The 22,362-nt window shown below is 41.3% G+C and overlaps 1 protein-coding gene across 4 annotated transcripts in view; it reads left to right on the top strand.

Moving 5' to 3' along the window:
- Nucleotides 1-483: 483 nt before the first annotated feature.
- Nucleotides 484-22,362, top strand: part of Stxbp5 (syntaxin binding protein 5) — a 145,789-nt gene continuing 123,910 nt past the window's right edge. For all 4 annotated transcript variants that reach the window (XM_029483001.2, XM_021173980.3, XM_085842627.1 and 1 more), the window contains exons 1-2: nt 484-686; nt 1,945-2,042. In XM_029483001.2, the coding sequence (XP_029338861.1) occupies nt 534-686; nt 1,945-2,042 (251 nt within the window). In that variant the 5' untranslated portion in view covers nt 484-533. The remainder of the gene's footprint in view (nt 687-1,944; nt 2,043-22,362) is intronic.

Genomic DNA, 22,362 nt, shown 5'->3' with positions numbered 1-22,362 from the left:
AGGCCCAGCTGCCGCCACCGCCGCGGCCGGCGCTGGAACCGCGGCTCGCCGCCTGCTCTGCCGAGCGTTGAGGGCCAGGGTCCGAGGCTCACGGGAGGCGACAGCGAGCATCCGGGGAGAGAGCGACAGGCGGCGCGGAGACCGGCCCCGGGTGCCCGGGCCATGCGGGCCGGGCGGCTGCGCTGAACGGAGGCCGAACCCGGGACGTGCCGGGGGACTGCCGGGCTGCGGGCCATGGATGCGGCGGCAGCGGCGCGGGACGGCGGGAGCCCGGCCGCGACTAGGTGAGGAGGCGGCGTCCGGCGCCACTGCAGCCGCGGCGGCCTCGGAGGAAGAGGGCTCGCCGCCGCGCGCCCGCCCGCCCGCCCGCCCGTCGTCGCAGCCCTTCCTGTTGGGATTATCTTCTGCTCCCCGCTGCTCCTTCGCTCCCCGCGGTCGAGGCCGCCGCTCGGCTTCAGCGGCTCGGACTCCTCCGCAGCCGGTGCCTCCTCCCCTACCTGGGCCTCGCAGCGGGGAGACCCTTGGGCGAGACCATGAGGAAATTCAACATCAGGAAGGTGCTGGACGGCCTGACCGCAGGCTCGTCCTCGGCCTCGCAACAGCAGCAACAGCAGCAGCACCCGCCTGGGAACCGGGAGCCGGAGATCCAGGAGACGCTCCAGTCCGAACACTTCCAACTCTGCAAGGTGAAGGGAGCGGGGAGCGCGCAGCCCGGCCACGCTGTCGTGGGAAGATTGGGGTCGTTTGAGGGGTCGCTGGGCAGCACCTGGGAGCACGAGGGCAGAGCGCGCCAATGGAGCTCATCGCTCTAAGAAGGCGCCCCCCACCCTTGACAGACGTGCCTTGCTGGGGGATTTGGACAGAGATCCCCTACTTCTTATAAGTCGGTGTCTTTCTCCCTTTCATTAAAAAGCAACCATTTCAAGGCAACCCAACCCTTGCCTTTAATCCCCATCTAGATGCTAGTAACAATGGTCTGGAAATACTTTTTATATTCGCGCATATTTTATTATCTTCCACTGACGTCGAAATTTTCCAGCAGTGTGTGATGAACGTCGTCTGTGGGCAAGGCAAACCTGTTCAACCAGATTTTTTATTTTTTTATTTTTTTATTTTTCGCATCACTTTTTCCTTAGAATGCGTGCGAGCGGCTCACCACCTGAAGTCACAGGATTCTTTTCGCCTGTTTGGTTAAAAACTTAGCGCGGAGGGTTTTGTCAGTGAATTGGCATGATGATTGCCACAAGGTCTTGTATGTAATTCAGAAAGAATGATGCAGCGGATTAATTCCCAGCTGCTAGGTGAGAAAGGCATATGAGCCTCCCTATCCAGAATCGCCTGCTTCCTAGATAGCCATTAGGTCCTTCCTACAGCGGTGGCTTAAAAGCCTACGTACAATTCCGTTCTTATGTCCTAAAATTATTCCGGACGTAATAAAAAAATTACAAGATTATTTTTCGCACCCATTTTCATCGTTAGAATTGCAAATACTGGTTCTTTGACTAAATCCTTCTATTAGTTTCATGACAACTTTTCTTTAGAAATCCCTCCCTTTAGCATTCAAATAAAACCGCGTTTGGGTGATTTCTCATAAGATGCAATACGAATCACACTTCAGAATGATTTTACAGAATTTTTGGACCACTACGAACTTGAGTAACGTGGCGTCAAACAGAATAGTATACGCTATTCATAGAAAATTGCCCTCTGTGAAGTTACTAGCTTTGTAGCAAGGCAGGAGTTTAAATGATTTGTGCTTCTGTGCTTGTTCCTTAGGATAGAGTCCATCCTCCCCCCCACCCCCGAACTCCCCCTTAAAGTGCTAAGTCTGTGTGTGTGCTTTGATCCAGTGTAGTTGGGTCCAACTCTAACTGTGGGCTGTTCTGTTTTCGGATTTTGCCTGCTGTCTTGGTGGGTTCCTGTGATGTCACTGCCCATCCCCAGACTGTTCGCCATGGATTCCCCTATCAGCCCTCAGCCCTGGCCTTTGATCCCGTTCAGAAGATCCTGGCGGTAGGAACTCAGACTGGTGCTTTAAGGCTGTATCCTTTCTTTAAAAAAAAAAAATTCTGTTCGCTTGCTTCATTTTCCCCAATCTGCCTGTATTGCTCATTAACCCTATTTTTCCTCTTTAGTCTAGAGAATGAAGTAGTAAGATCTGTGCTATAAGAAATTATGTGGTGCAGGCTTTGCCTTAGTGTACCTGTGTATGTTGCTGTAAGAATAATTCTTGGCTCTCAGTCGTTCCTACACACGAATCAAAACATCAGTCTAGAGTTTGTTATAATAACAAACTCCGTAAATATAGTAATATATTTATATCTACTAATATTTATATCTAATACAAAAACACACACATAGATAGATAGATAGATAGATAGATAGATAGATATAGTTATAGATAGAGTTGTTTGTAATGACTACAAGATCCTGAGGGGAATGCCCGTGCTTATACTTGGGGACTGTTAAAGCTCAGTGCTACTAAAGATGATGTTCAAAGGCCAAAGTTCAGAGTGCAGGGCACTGTGAGCTGCTTGTTAAAGTGTCATCCTATATAGTGGATGTTGAAATTAACTGTCATTACTCTATTAATTAGAAGCTGATTTGGATTTGATTTGATTTCCACATGTCCATCCAGAAAAAAAAAAAAACATTATTGTCAAATTAGATTTCTATAAATAAGAAGGGCTAACAAGTTTTAGAGATTTCAGGGCATTGTTTTGTAAAATGCATAGCTATAAATGTTCCATGTTGAAAGACTTTGCCTTCTGTAATCTGTTATGTGTAGCAAAAACTACTAAGTTAGTACATTAGCATGAAGAGAAAGGCTTTTTTTTTTTCTTTTTTTCTTTTTTTCTGGTTGTATATGGATTGGATAGCTTTGGCATAGTGATTTTTAGATTCTTCTCAAGAATTATTTTTCAAGAAAATCTTTGTGATCTGAACAATGAAGATGTTCTCATTTTCTCTTTTATACTATTTATCTTCAATTAAGATGTGTGATTGCCTTTATTCTGACATTTAAACATACTTGACCAGCCCACACTGAGATGCTATGCTGGTAATAAACTGACGAGCCACTAAGTGAGCTCACTGGACATTATTACTGACAAGCAAGGGGCTGGTGGGAGGAGCTGGCCTATTCTATTTACATTGTAGGGTTTTCAGCATTTGATTTAAGCATGAACCAGGAATCTTGCAGTCTTTTAAGATATTTCAGAAGGTACCCTCTATGACATCAGAATATGCCTCGAGTTTAACTTTGATGACTGCTGTCTTGAAAACATGACTGGGGGCTTTCTGCGAAATGTATTTCAAACACTGGCAGTGCAGACCTGTCTTTAATGGTAAAGTCTTAACTTGATGATTTCTGCAGCAATATGCATAAGCTGCTCTTGGCCAAATAGCTAAATTGTCAAGTCTAGAATATTATTTGACTTGAATTGCTTAGATGTTCTTATTTTTAGGAAGACTTTCTATTTTAGTTTTGTAGATATGGATAGTTAATTTTCTCACTGTTCAGTGAAATTCGGTGTCAGAATCACTTGGCATTGTTCTAGAAGTACTGTTTGGAACTGAAAGATTTTTCCCTCCAACAAAATTATTCTTTTATGTGGCTGAAGGAGAAAAATTAATCAGTTATTTTTAGATTATTTTACTTTTCTTTCAAAGTTTTGTTTTTCTTTCTTTCTTCTTTCTTGTTTCCCCTGGCCTCAACAATTTTATTATATAACTTTTTAACAGCTATTTGGTCCTTTTTTATATTTAATTATATGTGCCATCAGCAAGCTGACTCTGTAAAGCAATTATTTGTCTTACAAATACTTTCAACTCTAATTTACATAATTAGCAAGTGCATCCAACAGATAGAGTTAACAAGTCAGGTCTATGTTAATTCCTAGTTCAAAGGATCAGACTTTCAGAAGATCCCTCACAAGAGCCTTTGGGCTTCTTGTACAGTTAAATCTTAGTGAGTGAAAGTAATATGAAGACAGTGAGATTTCCTTCTAGAAATCCCTGCAGAGGGCTGTTTACTGAGTCTCTTCTGCTTTTCCTTCTTAGAGGTTTGCACCAACATTAGCAGATTGGCTTGCTTACCAGCAGTATTCCCCTAGTCATTCCTTCTGTGAGGGCCAACAAGAGCATGCAGCTTTGTTTATTGTGACTCTGATTTATAGGAAACGACAGAGACTTATTTAGCTTAACATGTATATTGAGTTATTTTTCTTTGTTAATTAAAGACATCTAACTGTATGCATCCTAACTTAGAACTCCACATTGTTTTAACGTGCATGTTTCTTACAGGCCTGCCTAGTACCACATTTGTTCTGGCTTCCTCTTTTAAACTGGTTTCTTCTAGTCCTTCTGTGCTTTCCCATTTTAAACTTTTATTATCAAGAATATAGTTCCCCAAAAGAGTATTATTAGGAAAAAAACGGTACTTCTAAATAAAATATCCTTTGATTGATTATATAGCAAAAATAGATAATTTCTCACATAGGACTGGGCTGTTAAGATTCCAGATACAAACATAGCCTGTTTGTAATGGGATACCTTCTTAAAGGGTGGCAGTGCAGACTGAGTTGGCTGTCTTACATGAAGTTCAAAGCAAAACATACCTAAAAGACTGAATGAGTAAGCAATATTTGATATGTAAGGATTGCATTTAAGGGTAGTGAAAATTGAATCCTTAATATGTAACCAATATTGAAGCAAAACATCTAATCTATTTATTGCACATGCACAACACATGACTGATGATACATACCATTCTGTTCTATCAATCATCTTGTCCTCTAAAGAGGACAAGAGCTTGTCATGTATTTATTGGTAAGAAACAGGAAAACACAATATACCAGGTCATATAGTAGTGACATAATTTGTTTTCCTTTTTTTGCCATAGAGAAATAAATAACATTTGATTTTTATGGGTAATCTAGATGGCAACTTTGGGGACATACTGAAGAATGGAGTCATTTAGTGCTGTTATATTTTTTTAGACCTCTCAGTCACAAGTGTAGTAGCAAATTGCTTTATCTTCCTAATTTATCATGGCCTTGCTCATATTTTAACATAATATGCTATCTGTAAACAATGGGGGTAAAATTGGGGCATTTTAATGTTAATATTTAAAGGACTAAGGAAAAACAGAATTTCTAATTAACTGAAGGACAATAATTCGAGAGGAAATTATTGAATAACATCCTTTTCTGTAGACTTGACTTATGGAAAGTTCAGCGCATGGGGCAGGAGTCTTCAGTTGCAGTGTAATGTTGCATACAGGGTTACAGAATGGTGTCTCTATCTGGGAGCTCATTTGGTGAGGTCACAGATATTAGATTATAGACCTTGTGGCCTGAATGCTAGTTCTTGCCTTTTTTGATGAAGGAATTTGTCTTTCTCTTAAAATGAAATTAAAATTAAGGTGCTGTGTTGGGTGATTGAGTCAAGGACAGTTCTGTGAGCTCAGATTTCTCTGTGTTGAGGTGTGTGATTCAAAGGAAATAAGGTATGGCCCTTCTAAAGGCTTCTAGTTCCACTCAAAGGGCTGTGGGACTAGTCCAACTTTGCAGCTAGACACTTGCATAGAGATTCTCTGTCTTTACAGGGTCAGATTCCAGATTGAGTTCCCAGCCCTTGCTGAGCGTTTCTACACACTGGTAGACAAGGATACAGAATGGCAGTGTGAAAAATCAGAGAAGTTCTGAGAGGAAACCCGTGGGCATAAACACGGCTTAGAAAATAATAGCAGATCGAGGGGATGGCAGAGGAGCGTCCTGGTGGGAAGAGTGTCCTTACTGAAAGAAGCGAACTCCAGGTCTGGGGAGCTAGCTGGATTCCTTCAGTGCTTGCAAGACCCATGTTAAAGCCAGGGGTAATGGTGTGTGCTTGGTACCCTGTGCTAGCACAGCTGAGCATCAGGTTCCAGTGATAGACACTAGGTTAAAGTACAAGGCTGACCTCAAGGCTGTACACATGTGCACACATGTGAATCTGCACCCCACAAAGAGTAGCCAACTGAATTTTAGCCTGGAGTGCTATTCCACTAGAAATTATATAAAAACATACTCGGCAGGAAGGAAGTGTGATTCGTGTGCATGTATTTGATCAGGCAGCAGTATCATGGACGAAAGGACAGAGAAAGTGAAACTTCCCGGGTTACAATAATCAGGTGGGTAGTAGTATGGACCCTAGACACATGTGGCAGAGTGGGCTCTGGGAAAGGGCTTGCCTGCTTTCTGTGAAGTCTCGGGAGTGAATCAGGATGAAAGCACCCAAGAAACGACAGAGCATAGCAGGAACAATGTTGAGTTGGAAATTATGTCACCTTCTACTTTACTGTAGTACCATTCTGAGAAGGCCGTCTGGGCTGGCTGCTTTTAACATGAGAATTAGATACCTTTTTATCTGTGATATGGTGAATTTTATAATTGAATAGATAGCGTGATAACTTTTGGGCTTTCTGCATTTCTCAGTAGTTTGTAGCGGATTGGGCAGTTTAATTCTGTGAGTTTTGTCCAGCATGTTAGGAACATTTATAACTGGCTCTCACCTACTAAATGTCTCACGTCAGCTTTTCTGTCAGTATGACCCACTCCAGGCATATACGTCAGATGTGTCTGATTGCAAATAACTGTCTTTAGCGTAAGTTTTCCATTAGTTAAGAAGAGTCAGTAACCCACCTCATGAGGTCGTCAGGGTTCGGTACAAGTAAACGTGCGTAGCTGTTAAGACTGGGCAGTGTGCTGGCTGTTTGGCGAATGCTTGACTATGGCTGCCATTATTATGAGAGCGCTCCACAGTTTTGGGTTTCAGTTTGTGTTTCTTCATCAACTGCATGAGAAACAGCTCTGCTCTAGGCCTTAGAATGGGCTCAGTTTGTAATGTCATCAGCTTTATAGCTGATGCAGTCTTTGAAGAAAAGGTCATGAAAAGGACTGGTTTTTGCTTTAATTTTGCCATTTGTGTAATTTTTTTCCTGTCTATGGATGTTTCGGATGCATGTGTATCTGTCCACCATTTGCATTCTGGGAGGCCAGAAGAGGGCAGATAGTCATGAGCACTAACCATGCAGTTAGTGGGAGGGAATGGAACCCAGTCTTCTAGGTGGACAGCTAGCACTCTTAGTCTAAGTGAGCCCTTTCTCTAGGCCAGCTTTGCCTCTTTTTTTTTTTTTTTTTTGGTTTTTCGAGACAGGGTTTCTCTGTTTAGCCTTGGCTGTCCTGGAACTCACTCTGTAGACCAGGCTGGCCTCGAACTCAGAAATCCGCCTGCCTCTGCCTCCTGAGTGCTGGGATTAAAGGCGTGCGCCACCACGCCCGGCCTCAGCTTTGCCTCTTAAATGACTATTCTCTTCTCAACCATCAGTTCACAAAAATTGCTATTAGATATAAACAGTGCACATAAATGCTCTTACATACAGTTCTTATTAAATTAATATGTAATGATTCTCTACTTTTAAGATAGCATTAGAATGTTTTGGCTTCCTGCTCATTAATGCTATTTTTCATAACATAATTATACTACTGAAAGCACGATTTGGAAATAAAAGTGAGGTAAGCTAGTTGGAAATTAGCCAACTTCCATCTGGTCTTCCCCTGTTAGTGTTATTCCTGGGTGAGCCCTTGTCATTTGGAACGGAACTGTGAAGAAGGAAGTAACTTGACGTGCTCTCACATTTGAAGTCTGCCCCCTATTGAAGAGAACTTTGCTTAGAAGGAAGATCAAGTCTCATGTGAGCTGTAAGGTACACTTCTCAGCATACTTCATAAAAAAGCAAGAAGCAGGACTTCCAGAAGCAGATTGGCAGTGCAATTTTTTTCTTGTGATGAGAAATATAACATGAAAGAAAGCCTATGGACTTGAAAAACAGTGTTAAATATGGAAAATTGATTTTGTGCCTTAAAGCTATTTTGTTTTAAATAAAATGACATAGTTTTTTCTGATAGTCTCTGCTTCCCATTTGAATTTTAGCATAATTCTTTTTAAAGTCCTGTTGCTATTGTAAAGGAGTAAATTAGTGTGCAGTATTGAGACTGATTTTATATGGCGTTTGTTTCTTTTGCTGTAGGGAGGCAATGGAGAGCAGTGGTTCTGTTAAGTCCTCCTGTGCTGTGATGCTTAGTCCTCTCTGTGGAGGACTTGAGGATTCTTTAAGCTACTCTTGCCTAGAGTACTCAGATTAAGTGTTCTGAGTGCCTGTCACTCCATATGGCCTGCTTTGTTTTGTATCCCTTGAATACATCCATAATCCTTCAGTAGATGCAGAAGTGTTTACAGATGAGGTCAGGACAGAGCAGGTGAAGAGATACAGCGTTCACATTGAATATGGACTTGGCAGACAAGCTGAACACTTTTCAGTACCACTAGGGAAGCTTGCCTTTCTTTCTTGAGGATTAATTGAGGTGTAAATTTACTTGTAACACGGTTTCTTTTTTTTTTTTTTTTTTTTTTCGAGACAGGGTTTCTCTGTGTAGCTCTGGCTGTCCTGGCACTCACTTTGTAGACCAGGCTGGCCTCGAACTCAGAAATCCGCCTGCCTCTGCCTCCCGAGTGCTGGGATTAAAGGCGCCACCACGCCCGGCTGTAACACGGTTTCTGATGACATGGTTTTGCCTCCTTTTTCCTTCCTTGTGAGACAGTGTCTCCATGGAACTCTGGCTGGCTTGGAACTTCCTTGGTAAGGTGTTCTACAACTCAGAGACCAGCCTCCTCTGTATCCAAGTCCTGGGGTTGTTACAGGGCTGGCGGGTTTACTACTCAGGATGGCCACTGTCTTCCTTGAGTTGCTGGTATGTAAGTTGGTTCTAAATTTGGTAGCAGCAGAGTATCTTGGAATACTGATTAGTGTTTCTATACTTGGGTATATATGAGTGGACTGCAGGGTGAAGTAGCATTGCCCAGAAGGTAATCTTTGGTCTTTGGTGCTGTTAATTTGGCTTTAATGTAATGCAGTGTAAGAGGCATATTATTTACAGAGAAACAGTTCGTTATCAGACTGTGAGTGCTGAATTTTTTTTTTTTAACATGGTACTTCAATAAGCATTCTCTGAACTGACTTGCCATTTCACTTCCACAGAATACAAATCCTTAGCATTTTGGGTTGGCAGATTAAAAGGGAAAGGTTTGGGGTTAGCCTATTTCGCCGTGTGCTGCGTTTTGGATTTGAATGCCTTTATTAAGGAAGAGCTTAAGCCTGTGTGTGCTGGGAGGCTGCTGATGGAGCAACAGAGTAAACACCGGTGTCGTTTTTTGTTTTGTTTTAAATTAGATGAGTCCCAGGTAGCCCAGACTCACAGTCCTCCTGCCTCTACCACACCTATGCGCTGGAATATGCTTGGGGCACTACACCTGCCTCTATACCCTCCCTTTTGAAATTTTGACTTTTTAATAAGATAAACTAAGAATTTATAAAATTGTAATCATAAAAGGTTGCCGGAAAGTGCTTGAGACACCCTTCCAGGAGACATATGCAGCAGGTCAACAGATTGTGTATGGGGAAGACATGATGCCATCAGAGGTGTATTTCCTGTAAAGGTGTTCTCGAACCTCCCGTAGGACTAAAGGCAATTATCTGCATATGTTTTCCTTTTAGATGCTTTTAAAGACCATCTACATGACAGTTATCCAGTTTCAGTCTTAGTAATTCTAATTGTTTTTATTTTTAAAAACTGTGGTATTAGTTTTGTTTGTCGCGTATCTTTTCTTCTTCTGGCCGCGGGTAGAGAGGAAGCTTAAGAAGCTTAGAGAGGTGGGCACAGCCGCTGGTGCAGGCTCTGCGCAGTGTTCCCCAGTGGGCATGTGCTTGTGTTCAGTGATTCCTTTCATTGCCTAAATATCATTATGCACGTGTGTGGGCACTCACACATGTGCGCATGCATACACACACCACACACACACATACACACATACACTCACGGGCATATGGTGGTCACATGATTCCATGCTACCTGTAGGCATCTTTTTATTCAGCATTAAAATAGAAATTTCTACATTTCATTCTTTAACTAATACAGATATTGCATGTCTGAAAAATTATCAGTGTTAATATATGTACAAAGTTGTAGCATAGTCTCAAATACAGCATGCCAACAGAATCGGCCAGTATCCTGAAGTTAGCTGGAGACAAGAAGCAAGGCAATAATCAGTGTTCAGTTGGCAATCAAGACAGAGGAAGCAAGCAGAACTCTCTTCAATCAATTTAATATGTCCACTAGTTAGGGTTATGTATGTATTTCTGCTCTTGTACATATATATTGAAAGTAATGTCTATCTTTACTTCAGGAGTCTGCAGCAGTAGCCATAGAGGGCTAACTAGTAAGTTGTTTTTTAGATGGTAGGGATGATCATATGGTCTTTGTATGGTCTACCTGCTTGTAACACAAAATGTGTCAGAGACAGTATGTAAAGGGTTAAGTATGCTTGAATAAAACTTTATTTCCAAAATCAGGTAGCAGGTGGTAGGTTTGGCTTATAGTAAAAGTTTTCCAGGCACTGCATTGATGAACCTACCTTGCTTTTAAGGCACATATGTAGAGGGTTTGTAGGTAAGAGTTATAGCTGATGTTTTTATATTAAAGCTATATAAATTTTACCATTATCCTAATTGAAACAAAAATTTTAGTAATTTATAAGCCACTTTTAAAAAGTAATCAGTAACTTCTCATGGATTCTTAGTATTCTTTATACAAAGTTAAATTATTTGCAGAAGTGCATTTCAGTCCCAAGAAAGGCCTTCATGTCCTTGCCATTGATCTTAATTGGCATGATGACGAGAGTGTTTTGGGCCATTCGCTGGGAGTAGCTCTGCAGTCATGGCTCCTCGTGGCCCCCAGCCTGCCTTACTTCTCATTCTTAGATTTAGGTAAGAGATGCCTGAGTTTGTAGCACTTAGGGAGTTAATTCTTTTCATTCCTATGATATACATAGATACGCATAAAGCCCTCAGATAGATAGCTTTAAAGGTACAAGAGAAGGAAAGCATCTTACTGACATATTGTGACTTCCCAGATGCGTCCATATTTTTATTAGAAATGCCATTCGCTCATGAAGGAGGCAGCCTGGAAAATACCTAAGGTAATGAAAGCATAGACACATAGGCTCCAAGAGGAAATTCAGACACTTGGTTAGCTCTTGAGATCAAGTATGTTACAGACACACTGCCATGAAAGAGAGAGAGTGTGTGTGTGTGTGTGTGTGTGTGTGTGTGTGTATGGTCTACTATTGGCAACTAAAGTTGTAGGCACTTTTTAAGATGATACTTTATAGAAGCTCTCTGTATCATTTTCCAATAGTAAATATAGATATAATTTCAGAAAATCACCATTTCTTCTTGCTTCCGTGTTTCTTAGTATTAACCCTATGTGAAAGTTGTATATTTCATAGGCATTGAAAAGTGAAATTGTTCTGAACATATTTATTTACATTTACTTGTGCTGAGTTTTAATTCACAATAATCTACAGTAAGTGAGATTGTCTTATAATGGGAGAATGAAACTTTAAAATAAGTAGCTGGGGGTTTTGATGCTATGTTAATCTTCATTTGAAAAATGAGGATTGCTCAAAGCATGATGTAAAGTGCAAGATAGAACCAGTCTTAGAACATATGTGGTCATTACAAGATGGAACCAGTCTTAGAATGTGTATGGCCATTATAAAATAATTTTTCAACCTTAGTTACTTTTCTTATAGATTTGATTCTGTTTCCCTTTTGAGTAACTGTCAGTTGGAACATTTGATGCTTTTGCAGGTGAGATTGTCTATTGGGGGATGGTTAATTCTACTCCTTAAACAGCACCTTGCCCCAACATCAGTGCCCCTGTTCTCTTCGAAAGAATACTTGCCAAAGAGAGAGAGTGAGTTGGCACTTTGTGGCATCAGCTACTGAAGCGCCTTCTGCTAAAGGCCTTTACTTTGTATAGTACTTTTTATTTCTGTCTTTGAAAAGAAGACAAATATAAAACATATTGAAATGTATTTTGTCATCTACTCAGTCTATGGACTACATTTCTTTCTTTTTTTTTTTTGCTTACATATTTTCTTTTTTTTTTTTTTATTTTCAAAATTTTATTTGCAATCAGAAAAATTTACTCTTTATGACATGGATTTACAGATTTTGACAAATGGCCTTTGACTCAAGGGCCTTACCTCCATAGAGAACAATTCTAATCCCATCTCATCATGTTCTCTGCTGAGGGAGCCCTTCCCTGTTACCCAACTTCTGACAACTATCAGTCTGTTTTCTAGTTTACCGTGTGGCCTGACTACATTTCTTCTAATGTGTTATGTTTTTCTTGTAAAATTAACTTTGGTTTGTTTTGTTTCCTGATCCTAGCTAATCTCAAATTCACTATGTAGACTAGGCTAGCCTTGAACTCACAAAAATCCATTTGCCTCTGCCTCCCAAGTCCTAGGATTAAAAGTATGCCCCAGCACAGGGGGGCCACTTTGGTATTCTTGGAGAAACAAAGGAAGTGAGCCTTTGGAGAGCACCGTGGGTGCGTCGCTTCTGTGCGCGACTGTACATTGTTCGTTTAACCTAGTCAACTGTTCTGTGCGGCCACATTTCATGGTCGACTGAGGAAGTAGTTCCTTTAAAAATATCAAAGTGCACCGAAAGCTACTTTAAAGCAGTGCCTATGCAGAAGTGCAACTTATTTTCACCTCCTGAGAGATATCTTAATTCCAAAGCAGTAACCATGAATGAACACATTTAACCATTCTATCCTGTTTATGAATGAAGAGAAGTCTTACCAAAGTAACCAAATGCCCCTTTCCATGCTTAGTGCACTAGCCACTTGTTAATATGAAGCTGCAGTCATGGGACTGCACTTGCCCACAGTCCAGAGACCCAGACCAGATTGCAGGTGCTTGCTTCTTCCATTTACAGTAAAGAGGGGCAGTTGACTGTCTTCAGATAATGTGAGGCTTTGTAATACACTGTTAAAGCTTATGAACTTAAAGAGGGTTTGGCATTCCTACTATTATTACTACTACTACTGTTGTTGTTGTTGCTGTTGCTGTTGCTGTTGCTGTTGCTGTTGCTGTTGCTGTTGCTGTTGTTGTTGTTGTTGTTGTTTTCAGACAGGCAGGGGCTCACACTGTAGCCCAGGCTTGCCTGGACCTGCTGACAGTCCTACCCTAGCCTCCTGAGTATTGGGATGCTTGGGACTGCATGTGTGAACCACCATGCCTGGCCAAGTTAAATGACTTTTCTTTCCTTCGTGGTTATTTTGAGCATTTTTTTTTAACTTCAGAAATAAGACATAGTAATTCATTTAAATGACAGACCAATAGAATATTAGCCTTAAGAATCAGCAGAAAAAAATAAAGTTCACCATTTTCACTGTGAGGCTGTGGCTGTCTTTTACTTAATATATTAATGTCAGTATATTAAATATATAATATCAATATATATTAAAGACAGTTCAGATTTCCCATATATTTTCGGCCCACCTTTGCTAGCATCTCCAACCAGAATGCTGCCTTTGACACAGCGGTGAATTATGATAGGCATGTTCTTCTCACCCGGCCTGTTACAGCATGACCGTGGGGTTTGTATATCCTGGTGCTCTGTAGATTCGCCAGATCAGTGATGGCTGGCACACATGCATGGCTGCCTATGACATGAGGAGCAGCTTCAGTGCTCAGTCTTCTCAGCTCTGCCTGTAGTCTTTCCTCTCCCAGCCCCAGTCTCTCCACTGCCTTTTCAGAAGGTTTTGCCTTCTCTAGAAAGTCTTACAGTGGCCCACACATCATTTATTGTTTTCATTTTGGTTTCTTTCACTTAGTAGCACCTTTAAGTTTCTGCTCTTAGAGCATGTAATAACCTGTTGTCTAGGTGTGCCCTGGAGATGTCCAGTTGGTGAGAGAGCATCTGGACATGTGCAGTGCCCTCTCAGTAAAGTTTTGTTCAGGGTGTAGAGGTTGGTTCTATTTATGTAGATCGTGTCTTATAGCCGCTCTGAGATATCATTTACTAATACTACACCATTAGGATTGCTACAGTTTTACAGTAATTCTTGAAGTTACTTGATAATGGCAAACCTCCTTTGATATAATTTTAGATATTTTACTTCTCTACATAAGCCTTAGCATGTTTTTTGTTGTTGTTTGCTTGTCTGTTTGCTTTTTTTATCCACAAAGTAGCTCAGAGGGGGATTATATTGACTCTGTAGGTCAAGATCACAAAAGTTGACCTGTTCATATTATTTATGGTCTTTATCCACAAATGTGGAATATTTTTTCACTTACTTCTACTTTGATTCTTTGAGGATAATTTTGTTTCATCATACAGATTTTATATATTTTGACTTCCTATTTAATTCATTTTTGAGGTATGTGTGTATACAAGTGAATAACACTTTGTCTTTAATTTGAGGTTCTACTGGTTAGCATACAGGAAAATGTGTTATATCTTTGCACTGATGATGTATTAGCAACAGCTGTGTTCTGTCTGAACAACAGATGACCATATCATCTGAGTCTATTCCTCCTAATGTATAAACCAATTGTTTTCTTAATGCATGGATTTCCAGTGCAGGGAGAGAAGGGTGGTGAGAGGGGACATATGTGTCTTGTTTCTGGTCAGGGAGAAAGCTTTGGATTTCTTTTCATTAAGTATCCAGTGCTTTGGTTTTAATGTGTGCCCCTTTGAGGTTGAGGTTATTAAATAGTTACTATATCCTAGTTTACTGACATTTAAAAAAAATCAGAAACATACATTTAATTTTGCTTTTCTTGGATCTGTTGAGGCAAGCATAATTTTTCTTCTTCAGCTTTTTGTTGTGGCGGTAACAGTTGCTGTTGCCTGTGAGTATGGTGTGTAGTATTTATGTGTGTTGTAGGTCCATGCATATGCCTGCTCAATACTTGGTCCCTGTTGATGGCACTGTTTGCGGAAGTTGGGGAGGTATGGGAAGCATAGCCGTATAGAAGGTAGTATGTCACTGTTGGTGGGCTTCGAGAGTTAAAAGACCCAACACTACATCCTCCTGTTGGAAGTGTTCCTCCACTGTTGTCCACCTTACTGTTTGGAGACAGGGTCTCTCACTAACCTGGAGCTGTTTGACTAGACTCTGATCATGCAGCAAACTCCTAGGATCTAATTGCTTGTTCCCCCAGGTTGCAGATGTGTGGCGGCACACACAGAGGTTGCCTGGGTAGAGGAGATCTCGATGCAGGTCTTCCTGCTGGCCCAGCAAGCACTCTACCCACTCAGCTACTTCCCCACCTTGGATCTTAAATGTTGACAAACTATGCATTCATTACTCTTCTGTTGCTGTGATAAAATACCATGGCCAGGAAAGCTTAGAGAAGAAGCAGTTTACTAGCACTTGGTCCTGGAGGGTAGGAGTCCTTCATGGCAGGAAGTACAGGCATGATGACAGGAACGGGATGCTCACCCGTCTTGAAACGTAAGCATAATGCCAAGAGCGCCACTGGAAATGGCATTGGGCCCTTTACCTCTAAGCCCACCACACTTCCTCCAACAAGACCATACCTCCGAAATCTTGCCAAACAGCACCACCAACTGGGGAACAAATGTTCAAACACAGGCGCCTACAGAGGACATTCCTGTACAGACCAACACACCGCCAAGCTCCAGTACCATGTGTGATTCCTGTTTGGTCATGCTTTGTGATTCATGTGCAGTTGTGATTGTGAGAGTTGCTGGTCTGTACTATCTTATACTGTGTTCTTGTGGTTTGGGGATTAGGGTGAATGGCAACTTGTAAATTACATTAGGAAAAGGCCTCTCTGTTTATGTCTAATGAGTGATATCGTTGAGATAGTATAATTCACCAGTGAACCCACTTGATACTGGTGCTTTGTGTTTTTAAATTTTATTTTATTTTATTTTTAAAACTTTTTTCTTTTATTGGATATTTTCTTTATTTACATTCAAATGTTATCCCCTTTCCAGGTCTCCCTTCCTGAAACTCTCTATTTCATGCCCCCTCCCCCTGCCTCTCTGAGGGTGCTACCCTACCCATCCACTCACTCCCACCTCCCCACCTTGGCATTCTCCTACACTGGGACATTGAACCCCTTCAGGCTCAAGGACCACTCCTCCCACTGACGTCCAACAAGGCCATCCTCTGCCACATATGCGACCAGAGCCATTGGTCCCTCCATGTGTACTCTTTTGTTGGTAGTCCAGTCCCCTGGAGCTCCAGGGAGGTCTGGCCGGTTTACAGCCCCAATGGTGCTGCAAACTCCTTCAGCTCCTTCAGTCCCTTCTCTAACTCCTCCATCGAGGACACTGTGCTCAGTCCAATGGTTGGCTTCGAGCAACCACCTCTGTATTTGTCAGGCTCTGGCAGAGCCTATCAGAAGACAGCCATATCAGGCTGCAAGTCCCAGTCAGCAGGCACTTCCAGCATCCCGCATCAGCAATAGCAGCCAGGTTTGGTGATTGTATATGGGATGGATCCCCGGGTAAGGCAGTCTCTGGATAGCCTTTCCTTCAGTCTCTGTTCCACTCTTTGTCTCCATATTTCCTCCTATGAGTATTTTGTTCCCCCTTTTAAGAAGCACTGAAGTAACCACACTTTGGACGTCCTTCTTCTTGAGCTTCATATGGTCTGTGAATTGTATCTTGGGTATTCCAAACTTTTGGGCTAATATCCACTTATCAGTGAGTGCATATCATGTGTGTGCTTTTGTGACTGAGTTACCTCACTCAGGATGATATTTCAAATTCTATTCATTTGCCTGTGAATTTCATGAAGTCTTTGTTTTTAATAGCTGAGTAGTATTTGTGTAAATGTACCACATTTTCTGTACTCATTCCTCTGTTGAAGGACATCTGGGTTGTTCCCAGCTTCTGGCTATTATAAATAAGGCCGCTATGAACATAGTGGAGCATGAGTGCTTTGTGTTTTAAGAGACTTTTAGTTTATTTCTTTACCAGTTGCTGGCCTGTTTACAATGATTTTTTCTTTGTAAATTTTGGAAAATTGTGTATTTGGTTGTTGTATTTCTTCTATAATACCTGAACTATGTGCAACAGACTGTTCATGGTGTTTCTTAATTATTATTTCAGAATATGTGGGAATTTCAGTGATAGTTTGTATTCCTGACACTAGAGAATTATGTGTTTTTATTTGTGTTTTTATTTTTAACGTGATTGGTATGACTAAATCTTCTTCCTTCCGTCCTTTTTCCCTTTTTGTGTATGCTTTTAAAGATACAGGTTTGCTGCCTTTTTCAGACTGGCTCCAAACGTTGAACTTAATGATAAGTCTCTTGCTGTAGCCTTCCTTCCAATTAGCTGGAATGTAGGTGTGCGCCTCTGTGTCTGTAAGGTCTTCATTAGTTTCTAACATTGAGTGCTATACAGTTCTTGGTCTATACATTTGGATAAAATGTATTTTTCAGTTTTATGAAAATTAAAGAATTTTATTTTTTGAGATTTCTTCTTTGACTTCTGTGATACAGCTTTGTGTGCGTTATTTACCAGTATTTCAGAAAATTCCAGCTATCATTTTACACTTTCATTCTGTGGTGGCTCAAGTGCAGATACTGTTCAATTTCCATTGGTTTGGTTTGGTTTTGCTTGTGCCTGTGTGATGTGTGTGTGTGTTTGACTATGTGTGTGTGCACGTGTGTATGTGTGTATGTGTGCATGTGTGTGTGTGTGTGCAAGTGTGTATGTATGTATGTGTGTGTATATGTGTGCATATATGTGTGTGTGTGCAAGTGTGTATGTGTGTATGTCTGTGCATGTGTATGTTTGTGTTCACATGCATGTGGAGTCTTGAGGCTAACATCAAAAGTTTTCCTCTGTCATCCTTCCCCTTATTGATTGAGGCAGAATCCAGACCTTGACAGTTGGCGAGTCTAGCTGGAAGCCTGCTCCTGGGGTCCCTTGTCTGTCCTTTCTAAGTGCTTGAGTTACAGATGGCTGCTGTGCCCTCAATATTTGTGTGGGTGCTGGGGATCAGAATCCATGCCTCTAGTTTGCCTGAAAAAATACTTTATCCACTGAGCCAACTTCCATCCTTGATTTCTGTTCTTTTAATTTTTCTAAGGCATTGTCCTCTTTTGCTTTTATTGCTGTGAAAGAACACCATATCAGAAAGTAAGTTGGGATCAGAAAGCAATAAAAGGGTTTATTTCACCTTCAGATATAGTACGTCCTGAAGGGGAGTAATGGAAGATCTCAGAGAAGGAAATGAGGCAGAGATGATGGAGGAAGGCTGCTCACTAGCTTACTCTCTCTCTTCATGGCTTGTGGAAGAGGAATTTTAATCCAGCAACAACATGGCTGCTCTGTCAAGGGATCACATCCAGAGACCTAGGTCTTTATGACCTGGCTGAGATGTAGACACATCCTTTACACACACCATTAATCTTAAACAGTGAAAGTAAGGGTAGTTTGTAGAAGGAAGCAGCCATGTTTGAAAATGCTGTCTAACTGAGGGGCAGAAAAAAGTGATGAATCTGAGAAAGATTTGACAGAATAGGACATGCCCAGCTCTCACAAGAGGAGAGAGGAACGAGAGGCAAGCAGCCATTTTACCGGGACAGTTTTACAGAGACAGATTGCAGAGAGAACAAGCTAGACACAGGTGACAACAGAATGAGCCAGATTTGTTGAATCCACATATTGAATATACATATTGCCAAAGTTAGTATGAGGCCAAGCAGAGCAATCCAGTCAGAAGCTGCGAGAGCCTGTTTGAGTCAGTCAGATTGGAGAGGAGTTGGAGCCAGAAGAGCTGAGTTGAATCAGCAAGAGTTCAGAAAGAGCTAGAAAATGTGAGTCTGCCCAGCAGGAAGTCTTGGAGGCTGAAACATTGTAGGTCTAGGTTAGTAGAGAGATGCTGGAAGCTAGGCATTCAAGATTCTGTTTTGCAGAAGACTAGATTGTATGGAGGCTAGAAGCTTCCAGGCCAAGGCCTAGGCCTAGGGATAGATAGAACAAAAAGAAACACTCTGGACTCATCCCAAGGCTTGTACTCACACCTTGACAACTCTCATTTCATCTCTTCATCTGAGGAAATAAAAGCAGCATTTATACCTGTTCAGCCTGCTTTCTTATACTGCTCAGGACCCAGGTTGAAAAACAGCAAAACAAACCAACCAACCAAACAACCACACCCACCCACTCCAGGGAGAAAAACAAAAACAAAAACAAAAACTGTCCAGTGTGTGACTCCCCACAGTGAGCTGGGGCTGCCCACGTCAGTAATTAGTCAAGAAAGTGTTCCACAGATTTGCTTGCTAGCAATCTGATGGAGGCATTTTCTCAACTGGGGTTCCCTCTTCCGAGATGACTCTAGCTTGAGTCAGGTTAAGAAGAACTAACCAACACAGGTGTATTTATGCTCCCCCTGAGAAATAGGCTGGAGTGTCCTGAGCTGTTGTGTCTGCAACTGCACAACTGAATGACACAGCATTCTGTTGTCACCAGCTGAGGGCCTGCTCAGTCTTTTATAGTTAGGACCTTTATTTTTGATCCTGCTTCATCTTCGACTTTTATCCTCCTATGAGTTTAGTTATATATTCTATAATATATGGTTCCTTTTCCTTTTTCCTCTGTTTAACAGGTCTGTAGTTCCTTCCTTTCTCCTTTTGCTTCTTTTTTTTTTCTAATATCTTGTAGTAGTTACCCTAGATCAGTGGTTTGCAGCCTGTGGGTCATGACCCTTTAGGGGGTTGCATATCAGATACCCTAAATATCAAATATTTGTATTACAGTTCATAAGAGTAGCAATTTTATGATATGAAGTAACAATGAAAAGAATTCTATAGTTGGGGGTCACCATGACATAGAAACTGTAGTAAAGGACCACAGGATTAGAAAGGTTGAGAAGCACTGCCCCAGACAGTGAAGTGTGTGTTAACAGATAACCTGCATCCATTTTCGGAGAAAACCATTGTCTTAGTTGGGGTTTCTATTCCTGCACAAGCATCATGACCAAGAAGCAAGTTGGGGAGGAAAGGGTTTATTCAGCTTACACTTCCACATTGCTGTTCATCACCAAAGGAAGTCAGGACTGGAACTCAAGCAGGGCAGGGAGCAGGAGCTGATGCAGAGGCCATGGAGGGATGTTACTTACTGGCTTGCTTCCCTTGACTTGCTCAGCCTGCTTTCTTATAGAACCCAAGACTACCAGCCCAGGGATGGCACCACCCACAAGGGGCCTTTCCCCCTTGATCACTAATTGAGAAAATGCCTTACAGCTGGATCTCATGGAGGCATTTCCTCAAGGGAGGCTCCTTTCCTGTGATGACTCCAGCCTGTACAACCATGCTGCCTCATAGGTCCTATGACCATCTTATGATAGAACAGTCTTATTCTTATGTCCCTTCTGCTGCTGCTGAGACTCATTTTACATATAAACAAACAAGAATAGTCACATACAGTGCTGCTGTTATTTTAAACACGTTATTATCTATTTGATCCATGAAGAATAAGATATATTAATTTTTTATTTTACTTTTTTTTTCCCTGTTGTTTTTCCTTTGTGCAAGTTTGAACTTTTGACCTAATAATTCTTTATTTCTCTTAAAAATAATCTTTAAAACTTTTCTTTCAAGACACATGAGTGTTAAATGACCAAGTCTTCATAACTCTCCCTTATACAATGTTTAGTGGTTTGTATAAGGCCTCACCTCCCATCCACTGTGACTATTTTAGTATTCTTTCTCTTTTGTTTGTTTCTGAGAAGTGAACTACAGTTTTTATCCTCATTATAAATAAAATTATTTTGTGTTCACCATCAATTTTCTGTAATTTGAACATACGGATGTAAGACTGCTTTGGTAAGATTTTATTAGTTTTATGTCTGTACAAGGTTTTCCTGTATAGTCCAGAATTGTGGGATTGTAGCTTGATGCTACCATGCCCTGCTCAAGATAAAGGATGTTCTTTTAGTTTGTGTTTTATTCTCCTTTGTATTTTCTGAGCTTCTTGGATCTGTAGTTTATCATCTGACATTAATTAGGGGAATTCTCAAGTTTTTCTCTTTTCATTTGACTGTTCCATTACACAAAGAATTTATTCTGTAGTTTACACACTTTGTTGAATTTTGTTCTGTAACATTTTGATTGTTTTTTGGGAGTGGGGCAGGTAGGGGTTTATCTTTTTCTCTTTGTTTGACAGTCTTGGAAGTTTGTATGATACTGCTTATATTGAGGGTTCGTGTCCTTGCTGGTATCTGGTCCACCATTTAGATCATAGGTGATGTTGCTGACATCCTCCTCATTTAACAGTACACTTCTTAACTCTTGCGATATAAGTTCTTGTCCTCATTTGATTCCATCATAGGATGTCTGTTATCTGACCTTAGACAAAGCTTTATATATCGTAACTGCTCTCATTTTGGTGATGGTAGTCTTAAATGACTGGTTTAATCCCGACACACCTCATGTTTTTGAGTTTTCATGTTTGCTCTGTCTGAGACTGTGTTTGGCCTTTCAGGCTGTCTTGTGATTATTCTTGCTAGCTGAGTGTGCTATACTGAGTAAAAGAAGTCACTGAGGAGACATCTTATTAATGGGCTGTTCCAGGAATTGGGAAAGGTAGCTATCTGCAGTTTTTGATTGGGTCTTAATCTTGAACGAGCCTGTCCTCCTCTGACCCTTCTACCTTCCCACAGCCCTGTGGCTCAGCACTTCTATACCAGTTTACCGTTCCCCTTTCTTTGCTTCAAAGGCTTCACTGAAATTGGCATCTTCCTTCTGTGTGTTTGCTGACTCACGTAGAGCCTCAGCACATAGGGCTGTTGTAGAGCTGTTCCTTAGAAAGGCAGCTTGAGAACCTACTGCTCTGACATAGATGTGGTTTCCTCGACTCCTCTGTGTGTTGAGAGCAGAAGGGGATTCTTTCTGTCATGTTTACTGTGAGAACTTCAGCTTTGAACTGTAAAATTCACAGAAGTGTGGAGTCCTTCGCCTCTCCTCCTTGACTGAACTGTCTGGTGTCTTGGGTTTCAAACTCATCCACTGTAGTCCTTCAGCAGCATATCAATGACAGTGCCCATTTCTTCACTCCATGGCGTCCCCAGTACCCTGCTTCTCTCTAGTCACCAGCCTGTTCAAGTTGGTACAGTAGTTTGTCTTGTGAGCTCACTTCTCTAACAGATCTAAGAGTGACTTACTGTCTAGTTGGTTCAGCTTTTTGCTTCTTGTTAACAGTGATGGCTCCCAAGGATCCTTATGTACTAGACCAGAAATGTTGATTCTATAATAATGATTAATAGGTGGTGATGGGGGTAAAGTAACCTTAGAAAAGAGGGTTTAAACCTGACATTTGCTAAGTAAGTGAAACTCTGAAGTATAGGTTAAGAGTGTGAAAGTATACATTGTCACTTGGCAGAGACTTTCCCCTGGAAAGTATTCGTATAGGAA

Source organism: Mus caroli, unplaced genomic scaffold, assembly GCF_978045245.1.
Source record: "Mus caroli unplaced genomic scaffold, Mus_caroli_1 scaffold_9, whole genome shotgun sequence".
Lineage (NCBI taxonomy): Eukaryota > Metazoa > Chordata > Mammalia > Rodentia > Muridae > Mus > Mus caroli.
The sequence above is the reverse complement of the archived record's forward strand: the minus strand, read 5'-3'. Positions and strand labels throughout refer to the sequence as shown.